Source organism: Anolis sagrei, chromosome X (genome assembly GCF_037176765.1).
Source record: "Anolis sagrei isolate rAnoSag1 chromosome X, rAnoSag1.mat, whole genome shotgun sequence".
NCBI lineage: Eukaryota > Metazoa > Chordata > Lepidosauria > Squamata > Dactyloidae > Anolis > Anolis sagrei.
The window spans coordinates 77,708,126-77,736,108 of record NC_090034.1 but is presented as its reverse complement, the minus strand read 5'-3'; the positions used below and the strand labels follow the sequence as shown (position 1 = coordinate 77,736,108).

The following is a 27,983-nucleotide window of genomic DNA, read 5'->3' as shown; positions in this document are numbered from 1 at the left end:
TCTGGCAGATTCTTTCAGTTGGAAAGAATGGTGGCATAGGTAAAACTGAATGCTGCACCTCTGGTGTTGTTTGTTTCTGTGGCTAACTAATCCTTTTCCTTTTTGGGGATTTTTGTCTCTTCCAGAGCGCAACTTGAAGCTGCTCCACCATGCCATTAGTAACAAGAAACATCGAGCCAAGGCACCTGTGCCGTCAAACATTGCCCAGTGTTCGCAGTGAGCTGGAATGTGTGACCAACATCACTCTGGCAAATGTCATTCGACAGCTGGGCAGCCTGAGTAAGTACCATGGCAGGCATTTGCTGCTCTGCCCTCAGGAGATGTTGGCTGTCTTCTTTCCCTTGTGTTCCTTTTTCTCCCCCATCTGTCTTCCATGGGTCATAAGAAAAGAGCTTCTCGGTCAAAACCTCAGTGAACTATGATTTCTTCCTTCAGCCATTCACTGTGGTGTTGTAGAAAATGTGAGTGTTGTCAGGGATGTGCAGAGCAACTGTAGCAAACACGCAGATGGAATGAGGATGTTGCTGTCATGACTTCCTCTTGAATTTCGAAGAAAGTTGCAGTCTTCTTGAATGATTTCCATATAGACAAAAGATCTGGACTAAGAAACTAGCATGCAGAGTATAGCATCAGACATAGGTTATATGAGTGTTTTCAATATCCTGTGTGATCATACTCATTTATCAGAATCTTCTCATGTAGAGATTCAGTATTATGGTGTTGTGAACCAAAAACAAGCTGCTCTGCCAAGCTGAAATGCCCTGATAGGGACAACATATTGCCTTCGATATTAAATGTTTCAAGCAGGTCTGAGTATCATTTGCAGGTTTTTTGGATTGTGAAACAAATTTATAACACATACCCCTCCCTGCATAAATACTGCAGTCCTTCATCTGGAAATACAGACTCAGGACTTAGAATTATACATTTGTGAAAAATGTTTTCTTTCCTTTTTGTTTGTTTGTTTACTAAAATATCCACCCTGAGAATCCTGAAAGTTTACTAAGTAGTTTTGTGTGTGCTTTTAATCAGTAAGATAGGGGTTGTCCTGTCATTGTCATATAAACATTAGGTTAATTAATCTCGCAGAGGCCTCGCTCAATTTCACACTATTCTAAAGAAGAGCTGTAGTCTAGGTTTAGGCCAAGAATCCTTGGAATTCATTGTGTTGCTTGAGATGGCTTAACTGTCTGCAGCAGATCTCTCTGGAGAAAGCATGTTTCTGTGAGGCTGGGCAAAGTGGAAGGCGAGAAAAAAAAAAAGAGGAAGCCCGCATTACAACTGGATTGATTCAGTCAGGGAAGCCACAACAACACATGAGCAGAGCTGTTAGCAACAAGGTGTCTTGAAGGTCTTTCATTCTTAGGCATGCTATCGTCAAAGCTATCTTGACAGCAGTTAACAACAACATTTCTGTCAATATCCCTAGCCTGCGGTATTGTTTATCTTAAGGTATTTTTTCAGCCTGGACCAGCCCCTTCGGTCTATCAAGTCCCAAGAAAACTCTATTCAACCCCCCCCCCCCCCCAAATTGTGAAGGCCCTGTTTTCATGCTGATAACAAATGCGAACAATCTGTTTTGGTTTGTCTTTGGCTGGCAGATTATCTTATAAATGGATAGTATTAAAAGTGAGGACTCATTAAAAAAAAGTAAGGTCAAGCATTGTGTGTTAACAGAATTTTTATTTCCTAATGCTTTGCAGGGGTCTCACAACCAGCTTTATTTTATTTGCATGTTGTTCATTCGTTCAGTCATTTCTGACTCTACGTGACCTCATGGACCAGCCTATGCCAGAGGTCCGTCGGCCGTCACCACCCCCATCTCTTTCAAGGTCAATGCAGTCACTTCAAGGATCCCATCCATCCATCTTGTCCTTGATCGGCCCCTCTTCCTTTTTCCTTCCATTTTCCTCAGCATAATTGTCTTGTCTAAGCTTTCCTGTCTCCTCATGATGTGGCCAAAATACTTCAACTTTGTCTCTAATATCCTTTATTTCCTGAAGTATGGATTGGTTGGATCTTCTGGTAGTCCAAGGCACTCTCAGAACTTTTCTCCAACACCACAGTTCAAAAGCATCTATCTTCCTTCGCTCAGCCTTCCCTAAGGTCCAGCTCTCACATCCATAGGTGACTATGCGAATCTTTGTTGCCAGTGTGATGTCTCTACTCTTCACTATTGTATCGAGATTGGACATTGCTCTCCTCCCAAGAAGTAAACGTCTCCTGATTTCCTGGCTGCAGTCTGCGTCTGCAGTAATCTTTGCACCTAGAAATACAAAGTGTCACTGCCTCCACGTTTTCTCCCTCTATTTCCCAGTTGTCAATCATTCTTGTTGCCATAATCTTGGGGTTTTTTTATGTTTAACTGCAACCCGGCTCTTGCGCTTTCTTCTTTCACCTTGATTAGAAGGCTCCTCAGCTCCTCCTCACTTTCGGCCATCAAAGAGGTGTCATCTGCATATCTAAGGTTGTTAATGTTTCTTCCAGCTATTTTAACCCCATCCTTGCATTCGCCAAGCCCAGCACATCGCATGATGTGTTCTGCATACAAGTTGAATAGGTTGGGTGAGAGGATACAACCCTGCCGTACGCCTTTCCCAATCTTGAACCAGTCTTGTTCCTTGGTCAGTTCTGATTGTTGCGACTTGGTCCTTATACAGATTCCTCAGGAGAGAGACAACGTGGCTTGGTATGCCCATACCACCAAGAACTTGCCACAATTTATTTGCATAAATTAGTATAAAACTGATAAAAATAGAAGGAGCACAAGCAGCTAAATATCTTTAGACCAAAATCGGGCAACAGTGACCGCATTTTCTGTAGCCTCAAACAATTCTTCCTCTGTACATGAGGCAGGACACTGCAAACAAGCATACAGATGCGGAGTTGTCTGTTCTTCTCCACAGTTGTGGAGGATTCTTTTAGGTCGTGCCAGCAGAGACATGTAGTCAAAAAGACTAGGGAGTGTTAAGATAGAAGAGTTAGATAGGTTGACATAAATTGTATTTCCTTTTGAAATTGGTATGGTACATGCTGCTACAACAATTAAAATATGATTTGCAATTAAATAGATGTTTTAAGCAACCTAGACGATTTTTCCAGACCAGATTGGTTTTGTTGCAGTGGCACAGATTTCTGCTTAGCTTATCTCTCCCTTACATATAAAAGCAAGCTGACTCATTGGAAGCCTAAGCCTACAATCCTGTATGCCATCATGAAGAAAACTGTGACTCAAAACCACTTGCAATCTCCCAAAGCTGTTTTCACAGCCTGTGCTGCCCTCTCTAATCACCTTGAATCATCCTTTTTCTGACAAGAAATGGAAAAGGTGAACTGTCCCATTTGGAAACATCTTGGTGAGATTCCCCTTTAGATAGATTACAAGCTGAGATGGAGAACAGTTAAATATGTTAATAGTAATCAAATATAATCTATCCTCATTAATCAATTATAAACATTTCATTTGATTGCAATTGTTTTGAAAATAAGACATTTTTTAACAATACAGATGGAATTAAAATTTATTTTACCAGAATAAAGGTGGAAATCCTCTGTATGATTTTACATCTCTGAAATATTCTTAACCCCCCCCCCTTCTTGTGAGTTACCCCAGTAGGACATGTTGACCTGGAAAAAAACAATACATTTTGTCTTACTGTAAATGCTATTATATTTGCTTACATGTCTGTGCTTGATAGCTTGAATTTGGTGAATGCCTATTAGTCCCCAAACCTTTTGCCAAATAAAAATTTGTTCTTTCTCATTCTTTTCTTATTTTTAAGGGTTTTTAAAAATACATTTAACTAGAAATCACAAATCCTACATGCTCTCAAGTCCATGTATAGGCAGTCCCCAAGTTACAAACATCCCACTTACAAATGACCCATAGTTACAAACGGGGCTGAGGCTACAGAAAGTGAAAGAAATCTACCCATCAGAGGGAAAATTCACTCCTGAAACAGTTATCATGTGGAAAAGGTGTCTCAACTGAAGATTTCTCACCAATCCTTCTTTCCATAACAAGCCAAATTTTAAAAAATCAAATTGTAACAGTAAATGAGGTGAAATCCTCTGAACAGGGTACAGATAGCAAAACAAACACCGCAGGAGTATTAACACTTCCTTACATGATCCAAAGCTATTTGACTGGAGTTACACTTAAAATTTACCTACTTTTACCTATTCTGACTTACAAACAAATTCAACTTAAGAATAAACCTACAGAACCTATCTTGTTCGTAACTTGGGGTTGCCTGTATTATAGTCTTATATTTGGTGCACTGGGAGAGGTCATCAAGAGTTTGGTGCCATCTGTACGCACATGATACACAACTCTATTACTCCTTTCCACCTCACTCCAAGGAAGCTCCTCAGAACCTGCACCTCTGCCTGGCAGCTGTGGTGGACTGGGTGAGAGCCAACAGGCTGAGACTTAATCCAGACAAGACAGAGGTCCTCCTGGTCAGTTGTGAGGCTGATTAGATATAGGATGACAACCTGTGCTGGATGGGGTCTCATTCTCCCTGAGGACACAGGTCCGCAGTCTGGGGATCCTTCTGGACTTAGCCTTGATGCTTGAAGCTCAGACATTGGTGGTGGCCAGGAGGGTATTTGCGTAGTTAAAGCTTGTGCACTAGCTGTGACCGTACCTTGAGATGCCAGATTTTGCTACGGTGGTCCATGCCTTAGTTACATCAAGATTGGATTACTGTAATACACTCTCCATGGGGCTGCCTTTGAAGATGGCTCAGAAACTGCTTTACTAGTGTTTTCCTTCTTCATTGTGTTGTTAGCTTTGCCATCTTCTTTGAAGATTCTCTGGAAGTTCTCTCCCATAATGTCTTGTTACTGATGTCTCAGTCATGAGAACAAAGGTGTCACTTCCAATCATTTCCTCATCTTAATAAGACGAATGAAAATATTTTGTGTATAAAGACTTGTCACACCTATATGTTTACATTCATGTACATGCAATTTACTGTATATACTCAAGTATAAGCCAAGTTTTTCAGGCCTTTTTTAAGTCTGAAAAGGCTCCTCTTGGCTTATACTTGAGTCAGAGTTATTATTATTTTAGTACATTTATTAGTTTTCTCTATTTACTATTATTATTACGTTTACATTATTTTACAATATTATTATTTTATTACATGTATTATTTTTCTCTATTATTGCTATTACATTTACATTATTTTACTCCATTATTACATTTATTACTTTACTCTCTTTAATGTTATTGGAAGGATATGTAAGCACATTTACATTGAAGAAGGTTAGAATAATAGTTTAATTAGAGTTGGAGTCTTATCTTAAATAACTGTTTTATGTAAATATTCAAAAACATTTAATCTCCTGATGCCTCAATTAATGTAATTTTACTGGTATCTATTTTTATTTTGAAATTGACCAGTAGCTGCTGCATTTCGCACACTTGGCTTATACTCAAGTCAATACATTTTCCCAGTTTTTTGTGGCAACATTAGGTGCCTCGACTTATATTTGGGTCAACTTATACTCGAGTATATATGGTAAATAAAATAACTCTGCTAATTACTACTTGGAATACACTGCAAATTATGATGAATAAAAGGATTGTGTCAGGTTGCTTAATAATGTGAGGGGATGTCTGAGTGGATAGTAATGTTTTAGTAGTGTAATATTGTGTTACCCTTTTTCGCTCTTTCAGGCAAGTTTGCAGAGGACATATTTGGAGAGCTTTTTACTCAGGCAAGCACTTTTGGCTTTAGGGTGACCTCCCTAGCCGAGAGAGTTGATCGCCTTCAGGTCAAAGTCACTCAGTTGGATCCCAAAGAAGAGGAAGGTAATGGAGCAGAACTATGTATTTTTAGACTAGCTGTGCTGAAGGATCACCACAACAACTAATAAATGCTTATTGCTTTGGAATTAACTTAAACGTTGAGATAGGACATCGTTCAGTATACCACCAGGTATTGACAAGGACATGTTGTATGTTCTGTGTAGTCAAGGGTGTCTTTGTAGTTCCTCGCCATTTTAGGAAGGTTTATCTGATAGTTACCTAGCGACCCCTTGCTGACTGCATAATTCAAGAGCAGGACCTCTTACTTTGTAGTCTCCTCCAGGGAGCTTCTCATTCAGTCACCTTTCCCAGCTTGATGTGCTCGTATGTTTTGTACTGCAATCCCCCTAATTCTCAGAGACTAACCATGCCAGTTTTTGGTCGTGACCATTGAGAAGGAAGAGCAGCACTACACTGAGGAAGAGTTCTAAATCTATAGACAAGCTGTTTCAAAGCAGCATGTAACTAGTGTCCAAAAACTCTAATTGTCACTGAATCTGTTACGTTTATTATGTGTTGGAGATCCACATTGGACTGACCAAGGCTTCGAGACTGGATTGGATTTCTGGGATTTTTTAAAGGCACTCTTATTTATTACAACCATAGTTTTGTGTTCATGTTTTCAGTAGTTTATTATTTTATCAATTCACTAAAAATTGTGATACTTTTGTTACGTAATTTACTTTTCTACGAAAATATTTTAACGAGTGTATAACTCTAGGCAATATATTCCAGGAGCTTCTTGAGCTGGTTCTGTCCAATCCCTATGCTGTGGTTTTTTTGAAAGCTACAGGAAAGAATTTCACAGCGGTTTGTTCTTAAGCCAGCATACACATACACAGGCTTTTGGACTTTTGATGCTCTACCTAGCAGACAGGGTTCAAATACATCATCAGATGATATTACGAAAATACTTTTGTCTAGAAAAGCTTCTTTATAAGCCTGCAGGAGTCTAGTGTCTGCAGGGAAGTCATGCTCCCCCTCTATTCTGCCTTGGTCAGAACACTTTACCTGGAATCACACAGTGTCCAATTATGGGCACCGCCATTTAAGGGAGATGTTGACTCTTAAGATGAACTGTGTCCAGAGGAGGGCAACTCAAAGAATCAAGGGTCTGGAGAACAAGCCCTCTGAGGAGCGGCTGAAAGAGCTGTGCATGTTTAGCCTGCAGAAAAGAAGGTTGAGGGGAGACATGACTATGGCCATATATCACGATGGGAGGGGAAGTCATAGGGAGGAGGGAGCAGGCTTGTTTTCTGCTGCCCTGGAAACTAGGACACAATGGAACAGTGGCTTCAAAATACAGGAAAGCAAGGAGATTCCACTGGAACATCAGGAAGAACTTCCTAACGGTGAGAGCTCTTCAGCAGTGGAACTCACTCTCTGTCCCTTGTGGAGTGTGGTGGAGACGTCTTCTTTGGTGGCTTTTAAACATAGGCTGGATGGTCATCTGTCAGGAGTGCTTTGAATGCGATTTTCCTGCTTCTTCGCAGAATGGGGTTGGACTGGATGACCCACCAGGTCTCTTCCAACACTAGAATTCTATGATTCTATCAATATAGTGAAAGGATCTGTGTTGTAATTACTGGGTGAAATGAGACTAGTTACAGAACAAATGGGATTTTGTATTTTGAGTTGACTACTTTTTTTTCCTTTTGGTCATCTTCAGTATCCCTGCAAGGCATCAACACCAGGAAAGCCTTCAAAAGCTCCACAGTTCAGGACCAAAAACTCTTTGACAGAGACTCTCTCCCTGTGCCTGTCCTTGAAACATACAACGTTTGTAATATGCCACCACCTCTTAACATCCTGTCCCCCTACAGGTAAGACACCTTGTATTCGTAACCAAGTAGGAAGACTACCTATCCAGTTGATAATGTCACATTGTTGGAGAGGCCCATAAAAGAAGCTCTATTACTGGTGGGGCGGGAGGAGCGAACCTTTCCTATAAGACAGGCTGAAATGTTTTGGTCTTTGTAGTGACGAGAAAAGATTACAGGAGAATGTGGGAAAGGCGCCATGATACAGTATTGTAAATGTGCAACAGGAGATGAGAATAGACCTTTCTATCATTGTTATGAGAGAACTTAGACTCATACTGCATTTGGCAAGTGATTTAGGAATAGACACACCTCCTCGCTTTTAGCCACCAAAGTGGTATTATCTGCATATCTAAGGTTTTTAAGCAATTTTAACCTCAGCCTTGGATTCATCAAGCCCTGCATGTCCCAAATTGACCATTTAAGTACATTGTGTTCATGTATGCTGGCAGGCATACTACAACAAGGGGTGGATCCCCAAATACTCTTATTTCTTTGGCCCACAGAAATAACTATTTTTGAGCAGGTAAAAGATTCAGCAGTTAATTGCACATAGCTGGAAACAATTCTCCTGGTTGAGATGTGGTGGTAATACAAAGTCGTTGCTATATGCACTGTATCAAAATCGTTTCCTGTTACAACACCATAAAGACACAGCAGGTGCCTAACCTTGTGTAGGACAGGAAGGACAAGTCCAAACCTTTTCCTGATGCATTAGAGTTTTTAAAGCCATAAGGAATCTTTTCATTTTGCTCTGTTACCTGGGGCATATTGTACTTGGGCTCTAGGTAAGCATTTCTTCTTCTTGGTCCATGTGTTTGTATGTGTTTATGTATATATCTCTGTTCTCTTTCCTAGGGATGATGGCAAAGAAGCACTTAAATTTTACACAAATCCATCATATTTCTTTGATCTTTGGAGAGAGCAGATGCTGCAGGACACAAAGGATATAATAAAAGAGAAGCGGAAGCATAGGGTGAGGCTGAGGGCATCTCTTTGTTATTGAATAGTTCTGCACTTAAAGAAGGCAAGGGAGGGAAAACATAATGGATAGTAGCTCTTTGAATTGAGGCAACCCTTTTTAGAAGTGGACGTAGACATTTTTTATTATACAGCAGAATTCGCTTTTATGCTTTCAGAGTAAGTTGTTTGTCTGACTTCAGTTGTAGGTAATATTTAAATCAGTGTTTCTCAACCTTCCTAATGCCGCGACCTCTTAATACAGTTCCTCATGTTGTGTTAATCCCCGACCATAAAATTATTTTTGTTACTACTTCGTAACTGTAATTTTGCTACTGTTATGAATTGTAATGTAAATATCTGATATGCAGGATGCATTTTCATTGGCTTGTCCAAATTTGGCACAAATTCCCAATACGCCCAAATTTGAATACTGGTGGGATTGGGGCGGGAATTGATTTTGTCATTTGGGATTTATAGTTCACCTACAATTAGAGCATTCTGAAGCTCACCAACAATAGAATTGAGCCAAACTTCCCATCCAGAACCCCCATGCATGCCTTGAAGAGACTCACTGGCACGAACCTCCCTCCAACCTCACAGACCCTTAATCGTACATGCACACCATTCTGCCATGCACCGAGGATGCTTGCTCTCCCCTCCCCACTTGGAGTCTTAGAAACAGCCCTCCTCTTGGTTGAGAGGCCAGCCAATCACAGCAGAGGAGGGCTTTGGTAGGAGGATTCGCCATCTGTTTCCAAAATGGAAGAGAAGGACAGGTGGAGAGATCCTCAGCCTCCTCTGCCAAATAAGCTCCTAAGACCATCAGAAAACATAGTTTTCTGATGGTCTTTGGCGACCCCTCTGAAACCCTCTTGCGACTCCCTCAGGGGTTGTGACTGCCAGGTTGAGAAACACTGATTTGGGTACTCATCATAAAATCTTGCTACATTTCTTTGTAGTGCTGAAGATGAAAGTCTGTATACCTGAGAGTAAGTCTCATTGAATGCAGTGAGTAAAAATGCAAAGGTTTGGACCATTAACTCCACACTGAGGAAAGCCATACTGCCTGTTGTGATGGATCCCCTGCCTTAACCCTGTATCTCTTTTTCAATTTTCCTGGCTTTTGGTTCTTTTCTAGGCGACACAAAAGTACTAAAGCCCAGTGTCCAATATAAAATGCCAAAATTATGCTTTCTGTGCCAGGCCTCTCCCCCTTCACATTGTATCTTCAAGGAGAAATTGACTCAACTTCCTTTCAGTTTCAAAGAGACGTGCGACTGTAAAGAGGGAATGGCTTCCTATGCTAGCTGAGCAGGAATCACAACATGCTTGTTTCTCCTCACCTATGGGTGGGTCACAGCTAGTATTGAGGGTATACCACAAGAGAAATTGGCATTCCCACTTGTCAGCCAAGATATGTGTGTGAGTGAACACATATGCACTTTATGACTCCCTGCTCTTCAAAAAAAATTAAGAGGGAGATCCTAAGATACCAGCACTCTTTTCTTTGTAAAATGTCATTTGAAGGCCTGACTATAAATCCCTGGAATAAATAAAATGCCACTTTCGAAACCTGAGAAATGGTAGTCTCGTCCCCGTGGTAGGAGAGAGGTGGATGTCGGAGGCAGCTGCTCCATGACTGGTACCGACAGTCCCTGGGTTATGAACAAGATAGGTTCTGTAGGTTTGTTCTTAAGTCTAATTTGTATGTAAGTCAGAACAGGTACATTTTTGAAATGTAATTCCAGCCGAAAAACCCAGGATGTTGGTAACTCGGGGGCTGCCTTGATGCAGTTTACCTGTTTCAGAACTGCTAACTTCTGCAGCTAGGATGGTGTGGAATCCAAGAATTGGAAATTGTTTAAGTAATCATGGAGCAGCTCACCCAAATACCTCCTAGAGCAGTGGTTCTCAACCTCAAAGACTCTATGGACTTCACCGCATTAGTTAAATTCCACCAAATTCTACACTTAAAATCTGGGCATCTACTGGGGTTACTACATTAGTTTGGGTTTTAAGTCTTTTAAACATAGGGGGCAGCAGTCTTTTTCAACTCATCAGGAAGAGGTGAGGAAATTGATTTTTCTCAATTCTCCAGATTTCTAATGAAGTAGCATTTGTTGCTCCCAATTGAAATTGTGGGAGGGGAAGTTGTGGGAGGAGCTGAGACACCCACCTGATTAGGAAGAGTTCTGTTGCCGCCATTTATTTATTTATTTATTTAGGGTATTTTTACCCCGCCCTTCTCAACCCCCTGGGGGGAGGGGACTCAGAGCGGCTTCCAGCCGGCACATATTCGATGTCTACAATTAAACACAATGGATTACACCGCAAAACAATAATTATAAATAGTTAAAACATTGAGTTAATGCAATAAAATCTACTTGAAAAGAAAGCCAGCCTGGTGGCTATTGTCTCGCCGTGTTCTGTATAATTAGTGATTCCATTCAGCTTATCATAATCAATTTCCATAGCTATTGTCATCATTCTCCTTGTCAGTCTGCAAGATTACCCAAAGGCCTTTTTTTAATTTCCTTCTAAAGGAAAAGAGGGATGAGGATAACCTAATTTCCCCGGGGAGTGAATTCCACAGGCTGGAGGCCACCACCGAGAAGGCCCTGTCCCTCGTCCCCGCCAGTCTCATTTGTGACAAGGGCGAGACTGAGACCAGGGCCTCTCCAGAAGGTCTTAAATTCCTAGGCGGGACATAGAAGGAGATACGTTCGGACAGGCATTCTGGGCCGGAACTGTATAGGGTTTTATGGGTCAAGACCAAGCACTTTGAATTGTGCTTGGAACTGGATCGGCAGCCAGTGGAGCTGACATAACAGAGGGGTGGTATGCTCTCTGTATGATGCTCCAGTGAAAAGTCTAGCTGCCGGCCGTTGGAATAGTTGAAGTTTCCGAACAGTCTTCAAAGGCAGCCCCATGTAGAGCGCGTTGCAGTAATCTATTTGGGATGTAACAATAGCGTGGACCGCTGTGGCCAGATCAGACTTCCCAAGGTACGGGCGCAGCTGGCGCACAAGTTTTAATTGTGCAAAAGCTCTCCTGGCCACCGCCGAGACCTGAGGTTCCAGGCACATCAATGAGTCCAGGATCACTCCCAAGCTGAGAACCATTTCCTAGGTCTTTGCCAAAATAATTTCTTTTTAAAAAAAAAAAAAAGACTTGAAAATAAGCCCCACTGAGTTCAATTAAACTCTAGCATCTTTCAGGGCTGTTTGGCCATGTTCCAGAAGCATTATCCCCTGAGGTTTCACCCACATCCGCTGGTGGAAGTGAGAATGAAGCAATTGGTGACCTTGATTTGCACTGAATAGCCTTGCAGCTTCAAAGCCTGACAGCCATTGTGCATTGATGCAAGTATCCCCTGGTAATTTGTTTATATATAATTATTAAAGTATTATACAGTATATATGCATCTTTGTTCCCAAAACACATACAGCTAAAAAAAACAAAACACTAAGGGATGGTGGGTGGGGCCTAATGTCTCCAAAAATGCTGAGTGCACTGGAAAAGTAAATCAATGTGGTAACAGGTAGGGGAAACACTTTTTGAAACTAAATGGAGTCAGACACAACTCTCCTCTCCTCCCCTCTTTCAGACACTTCCCAGCTTAATGTGGTGAAGTCCTAAGAGAAGGCTGGGACATCTTTGCTACTGTCAATGTTGTGAAATTGCATAAATGGACAACATTGTTTTGGTTCAAGAACATTTTAGTTTAACTTTTAAAATAAATGTTTTTTTTATAGAAAGAGAAGAAGGATAATCCGAACAGAGGAAATGTTAATCCTCGAAAAATCAAAAGTCGGAAGGAAGAATGGGAAAAAATGAAAATGGGCCAAGAGTTTGTCGAGCCAAGGGAAAAATCTGGGCCAGGAGGGTAAGAGAAACTCCTGTTCTGGGCATGGCTACTGTGAACATGACTTTCATGCCTCAGCAACTCCATTGTTTTCGGTGTGCTTGGGCACAAAGAGAAATGGGTGCTTGTCTTCATTTTCCAAAGCTATTGAAAAGCAGGAGCTGTCTTCTCTCAGTTTTCAGTGGAATCAGTTTGGAGCCCACATAATCTGACGGCATGATACCAGATACCTGTCAGAAACCTTGCTTTACTCCAAAAAAGTGTCTGTTCTTTCAAGAAGTTGGCTGACCACATCCAGCCAGTTGGTTACAGAAGATCCATCTAGCACTTATCTATGTTGTTTATTTAGTCGCTGTCACACTGCCACTTCTTAGACTGTAACATTTCGAATTTCTGGTTGATAAGCTTCCTAGCATTAAAATTTGCTGCAGAAGGAGACCTAGCACACAAGGGAACTCTCTCTCAATACGTTTCTACTGGCAGGGAAAGATATGTGGGAAAGTATTCAGCCTGAAGTGGTTAGGCTCAGAAGGAGCTGTGCTGTGCATTGTCATTACCCTGTCAGGGTTCTTCCTCAGATACTTGCTGTCATACAGCATTTTGAAATGTCAGAATTGTTCTATCACAACTCCCATCTCTCTGCTTATTGGTTGGGGAAAACTGGGTTAGGCCTTTGGGAACATGGCTGAAATCGGAATTGTAGGATAGGGAAAGGGTGGAGATAAGCCATTTTGCTTCCCCAGAGGATGAGAGAGTGTACTTGCCCAGTGACACCCAGTGAGTTTTCATGGCTGAGCAGGGACTCAAATCCTGGTCTCCAGAGTTGCAGTCCACACTAGTTCTGCATCCATAATATTATTGTGGTTTTATGTCCTATAATTTCTTTTCCTGACTTGAATTGGCTCAAAGTATTATTCACTTAGAGATCCTCTGAGAAAATGCCAAGAAAGTGTAATAATAATAATAATAATAATAATAATAACAACAACAACAACAACAACAACAACAACAACAAAGACTCTGGCACAAGCCAATCAAAGTGGTCCCAGTGATGATCAGCACACTGGGTGCAGTGCCTAAAGACCTTGGCCTGCACTTAAAAACAATTGGTGCTGACAAAACCATCGTCTGTCGGCTACAAAAGGCCACCCTACTTGGATCCGCATTCATTATTCACTGATACATCGCACAGTCCTAGACACTTGGGAAGTGTCTGACGTGGGATCTAATACAAAACCCAGCATAGAGCTCTTGTTTGCTGTGTACCAATCTTGTTGTGTATGAAATAATAATAATAAAACTTTATTTATTGACCGCCTTCTCTCCCCAAGGGGACCCAGGGCGATTTACAACACAAAACGGCAAACATTCAGTGCTCAGACAAGTGCAAAAAAACCCAAAACCAATTACAGTAATGCAATATAAGAAACATAATAATGGCAAGGAACATATTGTATAAAAATTGACATCAAAATGAAAAACAAGTTAGAAATAATAACATAGAAACAGGTCACACTAATCGCATACACAACATTAAAACATCCCAAATGATTAAAAACAATTAAAATAAATGGAAATTGGCTGATTATAGTTGTTCTTGAAGTGTACCCAAGTGGCCACGAGGTACAAGTAGGTCATCCAACATTCCAATTGATTTAGTGGATCTTAGTCCTCCTCTCCATATGCCAGAGTGCAAAGGCGTGTCTCCAAAAATTTTTAAAGGAAAAGAGTGTAGGGGCCATTTTTATTTCTTTGGGGAGGGAGTTCCAGAGATGGGGAGCAATCGTAGAGAAGGCCCCCTCTCTCGTTCCCACCAACTACACTTGTGACGGGTGGGACCGAGAGCAAGGCCTCCTCCTCTGATTGCAGTGCACAAGATGGTCTATATAAGGAGATATTTTTATTTATCGTGTCAGGAGCAACCAGATATTTGTATTACATTTTTAACAACACAAACAGACAAAACACAAAGTTTGGAGATGTGATTGGACAAATTATGACATCTGTTATAATAGTTCTTTTTAAATTATGGTTGGTTTTTAGGTATCCGTCTAATATGGTGTATCAGAATGGTAGCATTGGCTCCAATGAAAGTTTTGATTCCAGCTACTACCCTCCTCCTCCTCAGCCAGATTCAGGTTCGCCATCACCTCCTGCATTCACAGATGACAGCCTTCCACCACCACCAATGGAGTTCACGTAAGTACTGTTGAACCCACTGTATGAAAAGCAAAGAGCCTTTCTGTCAACCACATTCATGAAGCCTTCAGGTAGTTTGGCTGGAGAATGTTTTTTAAAGAAATCCAGATGCAAAAATATGTTGCCTCCATCATGCAGAAAACATGCTAGTAAGAAAATATATTCTTGCCAAACATCCTGTTCCATGATACATGAAGACAGCATATTCCTTCAGTGCAGTGTGAAATGTTTGACACTGCTGTGTAAAACACAACTGTGTCTTGCCCTGTTATACACTTGTCTGAAAACAAGTATTTAAGCAAACTTGTAGAAATAGTTGAAATTCCTCTTCTGCTAGTAGAGGCATTTACTACATGGGGAGTAACTAGGTGTATACAAGTTTCTTTTCATTATGCTGTGAACGTGTAACTATTTAAATGTGATTGGTTGCTTCTGTGATCTTGATGATTCTATTAAATTTTGTGTTGTTTGTCTAAAACAGGGGTCCTCAAACTATGGCCCGAGGGCTGAATACAGCCCTCCAAGGTCATTTACCCAACCCTTGCTCAGGGTCAACCTAAGTCTGAAACAACTTGAAAGCACATAACAACAACAACAATCCTATCTCATCAGTCAAAAGCAGGCCCACACTTCCCATTGAAATACTAATAAGTTTGTATTTGTTAAAATTGCTCTTCATTTTAATTATTCTATTATTTTAAGTGTTGTTGTTTGGGGGGGGGGTTGGTTTTTTTTTGTTTGTTTGTTTGTTTGTTTTGCACTACAAATAAGATATGTGCAGTGTGCATAGGAATTCATTCAGGTTTTTCCCAAATTATAATCCGGCCCTCCAACAGTTTAAGGGACTGGTGACCTGGCCCTCTGCTTAAAAAGTTTGAGGGCCCCTGGTCTAAAACATCTTCTGATTTCCAGAGTAGTTCTTGGAGTGCTTTATGTAGTAACTTTATCTTAAGGTAGTTGCCTAAATGGGAAAGTAGTATCATGGATGAATTGTAGGACTTGGAACTAGGCTGATCTCAAAGTACAGCATACTCAAGACTCTTTTCCACTTATATGCACCCATTGAAATAATCATAACAAAACAACCAGCCGGTGTTAAATAGAATGTTTGACTCCCAAAGCCCAATATTTCTTAGACAAGAAGGATTCAATAAACTAGAACCAAATGAGTAGGCGCTTGAGCAGGCAGGAATATCAGGAAAAGCTGAGAGGGATTGCTTTGTATTGTTGAAGGCTTACATTGCCGGAATCACTGGGGACCTTTCCACACAGCCCTATATCCCAGAATATCAAGGCAGAAAATCCCACATTATCTCAGTGTGGACTCAGATAACCCAGTTCAAAGCAGATATTGTGACTTTTTCTCCCTTGATATTCTCTGATATAGGACTGTGTGGGTTGCTGAGAGTTTTCCAGGCTGTCTGGCCATGTTCCAGAAGCATTCTCTTCTCACCTTTCACCCACATCTATGGCAGGCATCCTCAGAGGTTGAGGGGTCTGTTGGAAAATAGACAAGTGAGTTTTTTATATCTGTGGAATGTCCAGGGTGGGAGAGATAATTCTTGTCTGTTGGAGGCAAGTGTGAATGCTGCAATTGATCGCCTTAATTAGAATTGAATAGCCTTGCAGCTTCAAAGCCTGGCTGCTTCCTGCTGGGGAAATTCTTTGTTGGGAGGCAGTTAGTTGGTCCTGATTGTTTTTTGTCTGGAATTCCCCTGTTTTTGAGTGTTTTTTCTTTACTGTCCTGATTTTAGAGGATTTTTTTCTGGTAGCCAGATTTTGTTCATTTTCAAGGTTTCTTCCTTTCTGTTGAAATTGTCCCCATGCTTGTGGATTTCAATGGCTTCTCTGTGTAGTCTGACAAGGTGGTTGTGAGAGTGGTCCAGCATTTCTGTATTCTCAAATAAGATGCTCTATCCAGGTTGATTCATCAAGTGCTCTGCTATAGCTGACTTCTCTAGTTGAATTAGTTTGCAGTCCCTTTCATGTTCCTTGATTCGTGTCTGGGCATTGGTGTGGTGTTTGGTGGTCCCTATGTAGACTTGTCCACAGCTGCATGGTATATGGTCGACTCCTGCAGAGGTGAGAGGATCCCTCTTGTCCTTTGCACTGGTTGAATTTTCTTAGTGGGTCTGAACATAGTTTGTAGGTTGTGTTTTTTCATCAGCTTCCCTATGTAGTCAGTAGCAAGGACTGCTTTCTTCGACGCACAGTAGATTTCTTTGTCCATGCTCTGCTAATGAAACCTACAAAACTAATTTGAACATTCTTTCTTCTTCCTTTCCAATCTCTCTTCCAACAGCTATCCAGCACACAACCAAAATATTTCTGGAGGGCTGAGAAAGTCCAGCCTCGTCAGCCCAAGCCACCCCCCACCAGCTCCACCTGTGGGCTCACCCCAAGGGGCCAGGCCAGGCTTTGCACCGCCTCCTGCACCACCACCGCCACCACCCATGGCAGGCGTCCCCCCGCCTCCTCCACTTGCAGGCTTTCAAAATGCAGGCATCCCACCTCCGCCATCTCCACCCTCATTCCCACCTCACCCAGATTTTGCGGCACCTCCTCCACCGCCGCCTCCAGCAGTCGAGTATGCCATTGTCCCTCCACCCCAGTTGCCCCAACAGGCAGGCAATGCACCTCCCCCTCCTCCACCCCCACCCCCACCTGGTCCTCCTCCTTCAACTTTTGGTGGCATGGATGGCTCAGAAGCTCCTCTTCCACAGTCAGATTCAGTGTCCTCCAAGCCCAAATCCTCACTGCCTGCTGTTAGTGAGGCTAGGAGTGACTTGCTTTCTGCTATTCGTCAAGGTAAGTCTTTTCTTGTTTTGAAATTTTTACATGATCCCAGTTATGTAGATATAAAAGAGGTATAAAAACCAAATATTTTTTATAATGAATTGGCATGTACGAGGCTAGATAACAGACTGATTTCCTTTTTCGTGGAGTACAGCTGAAGCATTTTCTGAAGAGTCCACTGTAAACACTGTACTTTTCTGCTAAACAGGTTCATGTAAATGGGCAGTGTTTAGAAACCTTGTACTGTTGCCAGATTTTCTCTTAGTATTGAGCTGAGAGACCCCATTTAGGGCCAAGACCCACAGTTTCAGAAGCAGTGATCTAGAGAACAGTTTTTCTACCAAAGGAGGGGTTGAACAATGTATGGCCGGAATCATTGGTTGTTGTAAGTTTTTTGGGCTGTATGGCCATGTTTCAGAATCATTCTCCTAACATTTCACCTGCATCTATGGCAGGTATCCTCTGAGGATGTCTGCCATAGATGCAGGTGAAATGTCAGGAGATAATGCTTCTGGAACATGGCCATACAGCCCAAAAAACTTACAATAACCCAGGGATGAAACAATTTTGAAAACACCTGTATATGGGTTAAATATGGGTAAACTTTGAATGTTTGACCTGTTGGTTGAGACATTTGCGTGGGGAAAACTTGTAACCTGGACTCTGAATATACCTTTCTTACAACCATGAGAAACAAGGGTCTTCATTTTTTTTCTGGTGGGCCTTTAGGGTTAGTTACACAATTGACATAGTCCCACCTGTAATGGTGCATTGAGTCCAATGTTTAACCTCACTATAAGAAGAAGCTGCTACTCATTTCTTGCTCATGAGTCTCCTCGGAGGCAGGGAGTTGAACAAGTCTTACAGCTTGAAACTAGACAAAATGTCTGTATTGAGTGAGGTGGCAGTTGGAACTGTTATGAGCTCATGGCTGTGAGATACCTTGCCCTTAGGAAGCATGTATAAGAAATGCCAACAGTGAACCCTCCTCCTTTGAGCCATTCAGGTTAGAGTATCTTTTTTTACCTTTATTTCAGTTCAACCTTTGGGTGTTTATGTATACCACACATTCTAACCAAGTAGCATTTCAGAAATCTGTGTAACAGCAACACTTCCTCATTGCTCTTTGGTTATTTCACCCCAGGAAGCTCCAGGAGGAAGTTTAGTTCAAACCACGCTTGTCCAGCCTCTGGCCCACAGGATACCTATGAATGTGGCCCAACGCAAAATCATAAACTTACTTGAAGCGTTAGATTTTAATTTTTGTAATTTGATTGTGTCTTTCTTGAGCGTAGATGACAATGAAATGGAATTCAATAATCAGAGTATGTCACGTCTACAAATATCGAAGTATTATCTGTAGTTTGCATTATAATTGTAAACAGTCCAGCCAGAAGACCTGCTCAATGATTTTAAAAGATCTGTTTTTTATTTTATTATTTATTTATTTATTTATTGCTTATTTGTGGTGGCAGATATCATATTATGCACAGGGCGTTTTTCTTTCTTTTTTGGTCATCAATTATCATTAATGTAAGTGTATTTTATACATTGCCCAAGACACATGTGGCCCAGAGGAGCCAAAATGTTGGACATCCCTGTTTTAAAACCTCCTTTTTGCCAGGCTACATTCAAACAAGAGCAGTAACTGAATGAACTATTAGGGATCAAAACAACAGCTGGTTTCTGTTTTTCCAAAGTAGAATACCATATATACTCAAGGATAAGCCGACCCGAATATAAGCCGAGGCACCTAATTTTACCACAAAAAATTGAGAAAACATATTGACTCGAGTATAAGCTGAGGGTGGGAAATGCAGCAGCTACTGGTAATTTCAAAATAAAAATAGATACCAATAAAATTACATTAATTGAGGCATCATGTAGGTTAAATGTTTTTGAATGTTTACCATTTTTCAAATAAAAAACAGTAAACTAGCTCTGTACGTGGAAAAGTAGGGTCAACAAAACAATATGGTATCAACAATAACACAATAATAATAATAATAATAATAATAATAATAATAATAACTCCATTTGTATCCCGCCCTATCTCTCCGTGGGGACTCAGACCAGCTTCCAACATAGTAACAGGCAAACATTCAATGCCTATATAAACAGTGCAGAGCTAGATATAGATCTATAATTATATATACTAATTTCACAAATGCATTCCCCCTGAAATGTTTGCAAATTCCCTCTAGATGTGCATTTCCTTCCTGTAATATTTGCAAGTCCTGTATATGTTTATATCTATCTAAACATGTGTGTGTGTGTGTATTTCACCTGCAATATTTGTAAGTCCTATATATCTGTATTCATATAATAATAATAATAATAATAATAATAATAATCTTTATTTCTACCCCGCCACCATCTCCCCAATGGGGACTCGGTGCGGCTTACATGGGGCCAAGCCCGGACAACATAATACAGCAATAAAATCAAAGCATATACATCAGACAACAACAACATTATCAAAATGACATTAAAATAATAATGAACTAATAACAGTAATAATAAAATAAAAATAAAATAAAATACCAATAGACACAATCACAGTAGAGATGACAATGGGAGGGCCACATATTCCGAATAAAAACAATTAACAGACTATGATGAGATAAAATAGGAGCAGGATGTTTAAATGGAACTCATAAAACACACAGAGTTATGGGGCAGAACATCCTATTTGGAGGGCACGAACTCCATTAGCCAAAAACGTTGAGGGGGTATAAAAAATCATGCTGAGCACCTACTTGACAAAGGCGTAGCGGAAAAGCCAGGTTTTGAGGTTCTTTTTAAATGTTTCCAGTGAAGGGGCTTTCCTGATCTCCCCAGGTAAAGAGTTCCAAAGTTGGGGGGCCACGGAAGAGAAGGCTCTCTCCCTTGTGCCCACAAGATGAGCTTGTGAGATTGGTAGGGGCGAAAGGAGGACCTCCCCTGAGGAACGAAGACATATCTATATATATTTGTGTGTGCATTTCCCTATATGTATCTATATGTATATAGGATTTGCAAAGTCCTGTAAACATATGAGGGGAAATTCATATATAAAATTAATGTATATGTGTAAAATTAATAGATTTCAGGAGAAAACACTTTTAGAAGATTAATGGATATTCCTGATTTGCAAGGGCTTCTCTCCCCCTTTTTCTCTTTTCAAAACATTCCAGCCTGGGAGGAGAAGCAGAGTAGAAGCAAAAAAGAAAACACGCTGTTTAGGGAGTGGAAGATGAGAGAAAAATATATCACATATTGCAAGCAATGGCCTCTAGGCTCCGCTGCCTGATTTGACTCCATTATAAGCTGAGGGAAGGTTTTTCAGCCCATTAAAGGGTCTGAAAAACTCGGCTTATCTTCGAGTATATACCGTATATATTGTTGCTTGAGACCGGAATGCTTTCCTGTTACTCAGAATCTTTTGTGATTCACATAGCCAGTCTACATTGAAGTTTCAGGTATTCATCAACATTGTCTTTTTCTCTGTCTCCTTTTAAACATTTAACATAAGGCACTGGTTCACAGACCTTCAGACCACTTGCCATTTTTCATTTGGTCATATTGGAAATCCTCCTGTCATGGGTATTCATGAGTTTTTAGCAAGCTGTGGGTTTGCTTACAGACTTTGAGTATCCCCTTTTGGGGCTTCGCAAAAGACATTATTAAAAGCCTCTGTTCCCTGGGAAGAGTAATCAGTAACCTTCCTTCTTTGCTTGCCAGGATTCCAGCTTCGCAAAGTCGAGGAGCAGCGTGAACAAGAGAAGCGAGATGTTGTGGGCAACGATGTGGCAACCATCCTTTCACGCCGCATTGCAGTAGAATACAGCGATTCAGAGGATGATTCTTCAGAGTTTGATGAGGATGAGTGGTCTGATTAAATCCCCACCCGCCATTCAGGCTTTTTTGGAGGCAGAGAGTGAAAATCACATAACTTCCAGATTGCCAAACCTCGTCACTTCCTCTTCTCCCCCCCCCCCCCCCCTTTGACTAATAACCAAAGATCAAGATATCAAGCTTCCAAGTAATTGTTTTTCTTTGGGAATATTGCCTCCTTCCTAGCAACTTTTCCGTAGATATACAGATTCTCAGGGTCCAGGGAGTGGGCAAAATCTATTTGTAGATTTATTTTGGGTTAGGAAGATACTTTTTAACGAGACCTAACAATGCAGGTCCTTTTGCAATCAAAAAGCGTTTGTCGGGATGGCAAGCATCTTGACAGGCAATAAATCTAAAGGCAATGCTCTGTCTTTGTAGCTGTATGTTGAGCATTGGAAAAACATAACAGTGAACTATGCCATTAACTAGTGGCTTGTCTTCTTACCCAGTCAGATTTCATTAATAGACTCAAATCTTTTTATTCCCACTCCATTCCATTTAGTCTTCTTGAATGCTAACTTTAAAACCTAAAACGAATGTTTAAGAGTTGTATCATATTCTGTTTCCCCTAAAATAAGACCTACCTGAAAATAAGTCCTAGCATGATTTTTGAGAATGCTCAAAATATAAGCCTTACTTCAAAAACAAGCCAATAAAATATACCAATTTGGGGGAAAGGACATCCCCTGAAAAAAACTCTTAACACATGTTTTGGAGCAAAAAATAATACAAGACCCTGTCTTATTTTCATGGAAACAGAGTACAGTGTTCCCTCATTATTTTGCGGTTCACTTTTTGTGGACTCGCTGTTTCGCGGGTTCTGGCAATGGAGTGAAAGGGGGTTTCACCCTCCCCCTTGGGAGAGAGGCAGCCAATCATAAAAAAGAAAGAGGAGATACAAAGCAGTATGTAAATCACGGCCTTATAGTCCCCTCCTTATAGCTAGCAAAAAGAAAAGTGTGCGGTGCCTTTAAATCTCTCCTCACTTCTGCCTCACCCTGGGAACGCTATCTATATATCATCCCTACTTTGCGGATTTTCACTTTTTGCGGATGGTCCTGGAACGTAACACCTGCAATAAGTAAGGAAACACTGTATATGGAAACTTTTGCAAGAAATGTGGAACTACACCAACATTCTTGCCTCAGGAAAAAAGCAAAACAAAGTGGGAGAACTGATCTGCTCTTCTCCTTATCTAATGCAGTTGGTATTTTCTACATAGGAAAGAGTCTCAGTAACAGACTTGGGCCCTTCATGCAACCTGTCCCCACCCCTACTTTTAACTCATGGCTGGTTAGTTCCACAACTTTTTTCCTCCTCTGTTATTTCATAAAAACTACAGGTCTGCAGTTTCAGGAGTGGTCCAAACAGGGCAGCTGTTACACATGACAATATTAACTACATTTACTCTAAGATCAATTTCACATCAATATGTATGCATACCTCTCCTGTCCAAGATTTGATACGTACAGTGTCACAGGGCAGGTCCTTACTATAATCTAGGAGACCTTCATTAGTGACTGATGCTGGGGCCTTGCATAATGGATATGCTGATTTTCAGTTCCAATAGAGTGCCCTCATACCTTTTTACCAATCTGAAATTACTATCTTTACCTGCCCTTCATTTCTCACTACAGCAGTGGTTCTCAACCTATGGGTCTCTAGATGTTTTGGCCTTCAACTCCCAGAAATCTTAACAGCTGGTAAACTGGCTTGGATTTCTGGGAGTTGTAGGCAAAAAACACCTGGGAACCCACAGGTTGAGAACCACTGCATTACAGTATGCCTTGTAAGACTTTCTGCCTTCTCTTTCTTGCGGTGATGCTGCTGCTGATAGGCCTGCTTCTTTGATGTCAGAGCTCTGTGTTCTGTTTAGCCAAGGGACCAAAGCAGGGATGGGAAAATGTGGCCTTCCAGTGGTTTTTGGGTTGTTACTCCTGTCAGCCCTAATCCCCTTGGGGAGATAGGGCTGGTTATAAATAAAGTGTTACTATTATTATTGGGGCCCTCTTGTGGCGCAGTGGGTTAAACCGCTGAGCTGCTGAACTTCCTGAGCAAAAGGTTGGCAGTCCGAATACAGGGAGCGGAGTGAGTTCCCGCTGTTAGCTCCAGCTTCTGTCAACCTAGCAGTTCGAAAACATCCAAATGTGAGTAGATCAATAGATACTGCTTCTGCAGAAAAGTAATGGTGCTTCATGCAGTCATGCTGGCCACATGACCTTCGAGGTGTCTACGGACAACGCTAGCTCTTCGGCTTAAAAATGGAGATGGGCACCATTGCACAGAGTCGGACACAACTCGACTTAATGTCAAGAGGAAACCATTATTATTATTATTATTATTATTATTAGTCACCATAGCCAATCCGCATTAATGTGCAAGGTTGGAGTCCAGAAACATTGGAGGGCCACGCATTTTCAAATCCTTGAACCAAGAATTTGCTTCAGGCTGAATTTCAAGCCTCAGTAGGAAGAATTCATAATAAACTACTCTGGGAAAGTTCCCTCAGACATTCCTTGTAGGGATTGTGGTGCTTTTGTGTGCAGCCTTGAATGTATTCTTTCAGTATCTTAAGACTACTAAGTTGGCTCTTGTTGACGGTTTTCTCACTTCAAAATCATTCTAAATTTAGAGCACAAGTTGCATGCCAAAATGCTCCTAGGACAGGTATGAGCAAACTTGAGCCTTCCAGATGTTTTGGACTTCAATTCCCACAATTCCTAACAGTCTCAGGCCCCTTCCTTTTCATTTTCCCTTTCCTTTTCTGCTTAAGCGGCTAAGGGGGGAAAGGAAGGGGCCTGAGGCTCTTAGGAATTGTGGGAGTTGAAGTCCAAAACACATGGAGGGCCCAAGTTTGCCCATGCCTGTTCTGGGATATCCAGTTCATTTGGTTCTAAGGGAAATGATATTTTAAAGGACCAGCGGACTGACTACTGTCATTCGCATCAAACATTTATCCTTGAAGCAGCTGTGTATACTGTGATTTGGAATGCATAGTTGAGACGCTGCACAAAACAAACCCTGTTGCTCATGTTCATAATAACTTGTAATGGACAGGTTATCCACAGTTGTCCTGGATCCATCACTTCAAGACTTGAGATTGTGTCAGTTAGTGAGGCTTTTTTTTCCACCTGCTCGTAAATATCACACTGGGTGGTAGTTTCAATCTGAATTTGAGGAAATAGAGGTAATGACCATTCATAATAACAACCCGAGGTAACCAGAGCGTGTTTAACTTTCTAAACATTTTGATAGGTGTGCTAATTCTTTTTGTAGTCCAGCAGTAGACAGAATATTAGCTCTCTGTTGTTTAGCATCTTCTCTGCATGAACAAGTTCCCACATTCTGTCTCTGTATCTCCAGTTAGAGTTGGAAAATATCAGTATCTAAGGTTAATTTACTTAGGCGATCCCTCGTTATTCAAGTATGATGTCCTTCCAAGTGTAGTGTCTTGGCGGTGGATACGTAGATGACTGTGGAGTCCTATTCATGTTGTTCCACAGTGAGGGCATCTGTTTCCAGGTGTAAGGCGATTCCAGTCAGGGTTGGCTTGACGCGCCTTCTTTCTCGTTTCTCCCTTCCGCCCTCCATTTGTGCCTCTTCAAATTCCACATCACTGCTGGTCACAGCTGACCTCCAGTTAGAGTGCTCAAGGACCAGGTCTTCCCAGTTCTCTGTGTCTATGCCTCAGTTTTTAAGGTCAGCTTTAAGTCCAGTGCCTAAGAGCCAATGCCAGTTAATGTAAATAGCACAGAGCTGAACAGACCAATGGCTTGATTCATTAGAAATTAGGTTTTTTAACAGTGTAGATTACTGTTGAAATGAAACCCAAGTGAAGGACTTCACCCAAGACTCCAGGAACCATTAATGGCTCCATCTTCCCTCTTATAAATGTCACTGAGTTTCCTTTGGCCTTATTTAAAGGAGTGTAGTGCTCTCCCAGAGAACAATCTGCAGACTTTACCTGAATGCCCTGAAGCAGTGGTTCTCAACCTGTGGGTCCCCAAGTGTTTTGGCCTACAACTCCCGGAAATCCCAGCCAGTTTACCAACTGTTAAGATTTCTGGGAGTTGAAAGCCAAAACATCTGGGGACCCACAAGTTGAGAACCACTGCTCTGGAAGAAGAAATCGTTTGCCCAGATTGCATCATTCATAGTTAGGGCAAGCCAACACAGCTTCTGTCCTATTTAAGCCACTTACGCTCCATTCGCCCTGTAATATGGCCTTCGCATACCACGTCCCACTTTGTGTTTGCAGTCATTTTCAAGTGGGAAAAAAACTTCCTTGAATTTTGGGGGAATCTAAAATAATGACTAGTGTCTTGTCCTGAAACATTAGTCCTGCTAATTCTCCCACTCTGGACATTCCACAAATACATAAACCCCAATTGCCTAGTTTCCGACAGACCTCACAACCTTTGAGAATGCCTGCTATAGATGCAGGCAAAATGTCAGGAGAGAATACTTCTAGAACATGGCCATACAGCCAGGAAAACTCACATTAACCCAGTGCTTCCGGCCATGAAAGCCTTTGACAATACAAAGTCATAACTCTTAAAATGTGCCTGTTCTTAAACGACATGCCTGAGTAAAGGGAACTCTGTCCTTTTAACAGGCTGTTTATACCTTCAGAGACTCAAACTGAGCTACATTTAATTTTGTTTATTGTCTATTTTTATTATCTTGGTGTGGGAAAGGGATAGGAATTTGATTTTTTTTATTGCAGCTTTTAACGTGATTCATTTAACTGATTCCAAAAAAAACTAACATTTTTGTTTTGTTGTCCTGTCTGGAATGGTAAATGACTTCTTTAAGTGCCTTATTTCATATGACTTAATTATATTGATAAGATTAATTATTTCAGATAGATCACAGGGGCTAAGCTGCAACAAAAGTGTAGACGTGGAAGGACGGCTCTACGTCAGGTGGGTCTTTCTTCCCCAGTCCACTGTCCTCTGTATAGCTTGAACCACAACTCTTACCATGCATGGCCAGCACATCTAGTCTGTGTGTTGTGCATGGATGGTAGGAATCAAAATTTAACACCACCTGGAGGGTGCCATGCTGATGAAGGCTGATATCTTAGAATCATAGGGTTGGAAAGGGACCACATGGGCCATCTAGTCCAAACCCCTGCTATGCAGGAAGAGCATCTTGTAGAGCAGGGATGGGCAAACGTCAACTCCCACAATTCCTAACAGCCTGAGGCCCCTTCCTTTTCCTCCCCAATCACTTAAGTAGCTGAGAGGGGAAAGGAAAGGTCCTGGGGCTGTTAGGGATTGTGGAAGTCCAAAACACCTAGAGGGCCAGAGTTTGCCCATGCCTGGTGTACAGGTATCTCAGCATACTAACCAGTGTAAAAGCTTGTTACCTTTGTTGGTGTCCTCCATGCCGAAACACTGGGATATGGCCAACATTGTGAAATCTTACACGAACGGGTAAATACGTTTTCACAGCGTTGATGGAGAAAAAGCGATTATTTTGTTCTACATTAAGAAACTACCATGAGCCTGGAATCTCGGTAGGCTTGACAGTGATCCATTGTAGCCTTCAGGGTAGATGCAAGGAAATCTGTTTCACCAAGAACAAGTGCGGTAATGCCTCCACTGTTGCCCAGTCCTGTGGCCAGTACTATATATATTGTACAAGTTTGATTGCTCAATGCCAGACTGTACCCTGTTCATCTCGTGTGAAGAAGGGAAGGATCATCATTAGTGTTTGTAATGTTGCTATGCTTTGGCACTCTCCTTCGGAGTTAGATCATCTTATTGCCTGTGATTGCAGTTCTTAATTCAGACTTTTTAGATAATTGCTTTTATAATCTCTCCAGTCTTGCCTCTCTCTTTTCATGGGAGACTTTTTGTAAAGTTTCAATGTGACTTACAAATACTTTTTACTATGTAAACTTTTAAAAAATGATAAATTCTTTCTAGCCAATTTACGGTTGTACTCTTGTTATTTCTTTGCAAATAAAGGAAGATTAAAAAGTTAACTCACATCTTGAATTTGCAGAAGGTTTGGGGACCATGTGACCAGATCTTGCTGGACTGCAAGTCCCAGTACATCCTTCGGGAGAGATAAAGCGGGATGATGGTGATGATGATGATGATGATGATGATGATGATGATGATGATGATGATGATAGATTACAAAAAAAGCATTTGACTCATAGCTGGATCATCAAATGTCTGAATGTCATCAGGGTTTGTGAAAATATTAGCAAGTTCACTGAAAATGCAATGAAACAATGGAAAACTGGGTTCTTTGTGGGCAATGAAAGCTATGGAGCTGTTAACATGAAGAGAGGAATTTTTCAGGGCAGCTCACTGTCACCACTGTTCATCATTACAGTGATCCCACTGTCAGTGTGATCCCACTGTCAGTAATTCTACAGAAAACAAACCTGGGCCTACCAAGCAATAAGAAATTCATCCAAAAAATTCCCACTTGCTGTACATGGATGATCTAAAGCTTATGGAGAACCAGAAACTGAAATCCAGTTACTGACAATCACAGTCAGAATCCTCAGCACTGACATCAGTATGGAGTTCGGCCTAGACAAATGTGCCACAGTGGCATTAAAGAAAGGGAAAATTACTCATACAGACGCCAAATGGATAAACTATAAAGTGCAATCAGCCTG

General features: G+C 41.2%; 1 protein-coding gene across 1 annotated transcript in view; it reads left to right on the top strand.

Annotated features, from left to right (window-relative positions):
- WASF2 (WASP family member 2) overlaps positions 1-27,277 on the top strand; it is a 60,768-nt gene extending 33,491 nt beyond the window's left edge. Inside the window, exons 3-10 of the mRNA XM_060784381.2 lie at positions 126-279; positions 5,687-5,821; positions 7,488-7,641; positions 8,497-8,614; positions 12,357-12,487; positions 14,510-14,665; positions 16,968-17,473; positions 21,185-27,277. Coding sequence (XP_060640364.2) covers positions 150-279; positions 5,687-5,821; positions 7,488-7,641; positions 8,497-8,614; positions 12,357-12,487; positions 14,510-14,665; positions 16,968-17,473; positions 21,185-21,342 — 1,488 coding nt within the window. The 5' untranslated portion in view covers positions 126-149 and the 3' untranslated portion in view covers positions 21,343-27,277. The remainder of the gene's footprint in view (positions 1-125; positions 280-5,686; positions 5,822-7,487; positions 7,642-8,496; positions 8,615-12,356; positions 12,488-14,509; positions 14,666-16,967; positions 17,474-21,184) is intronic.
- The last annotated feature ends 706 nt before the right edge of the window (positions 27,278-27,983 follow it).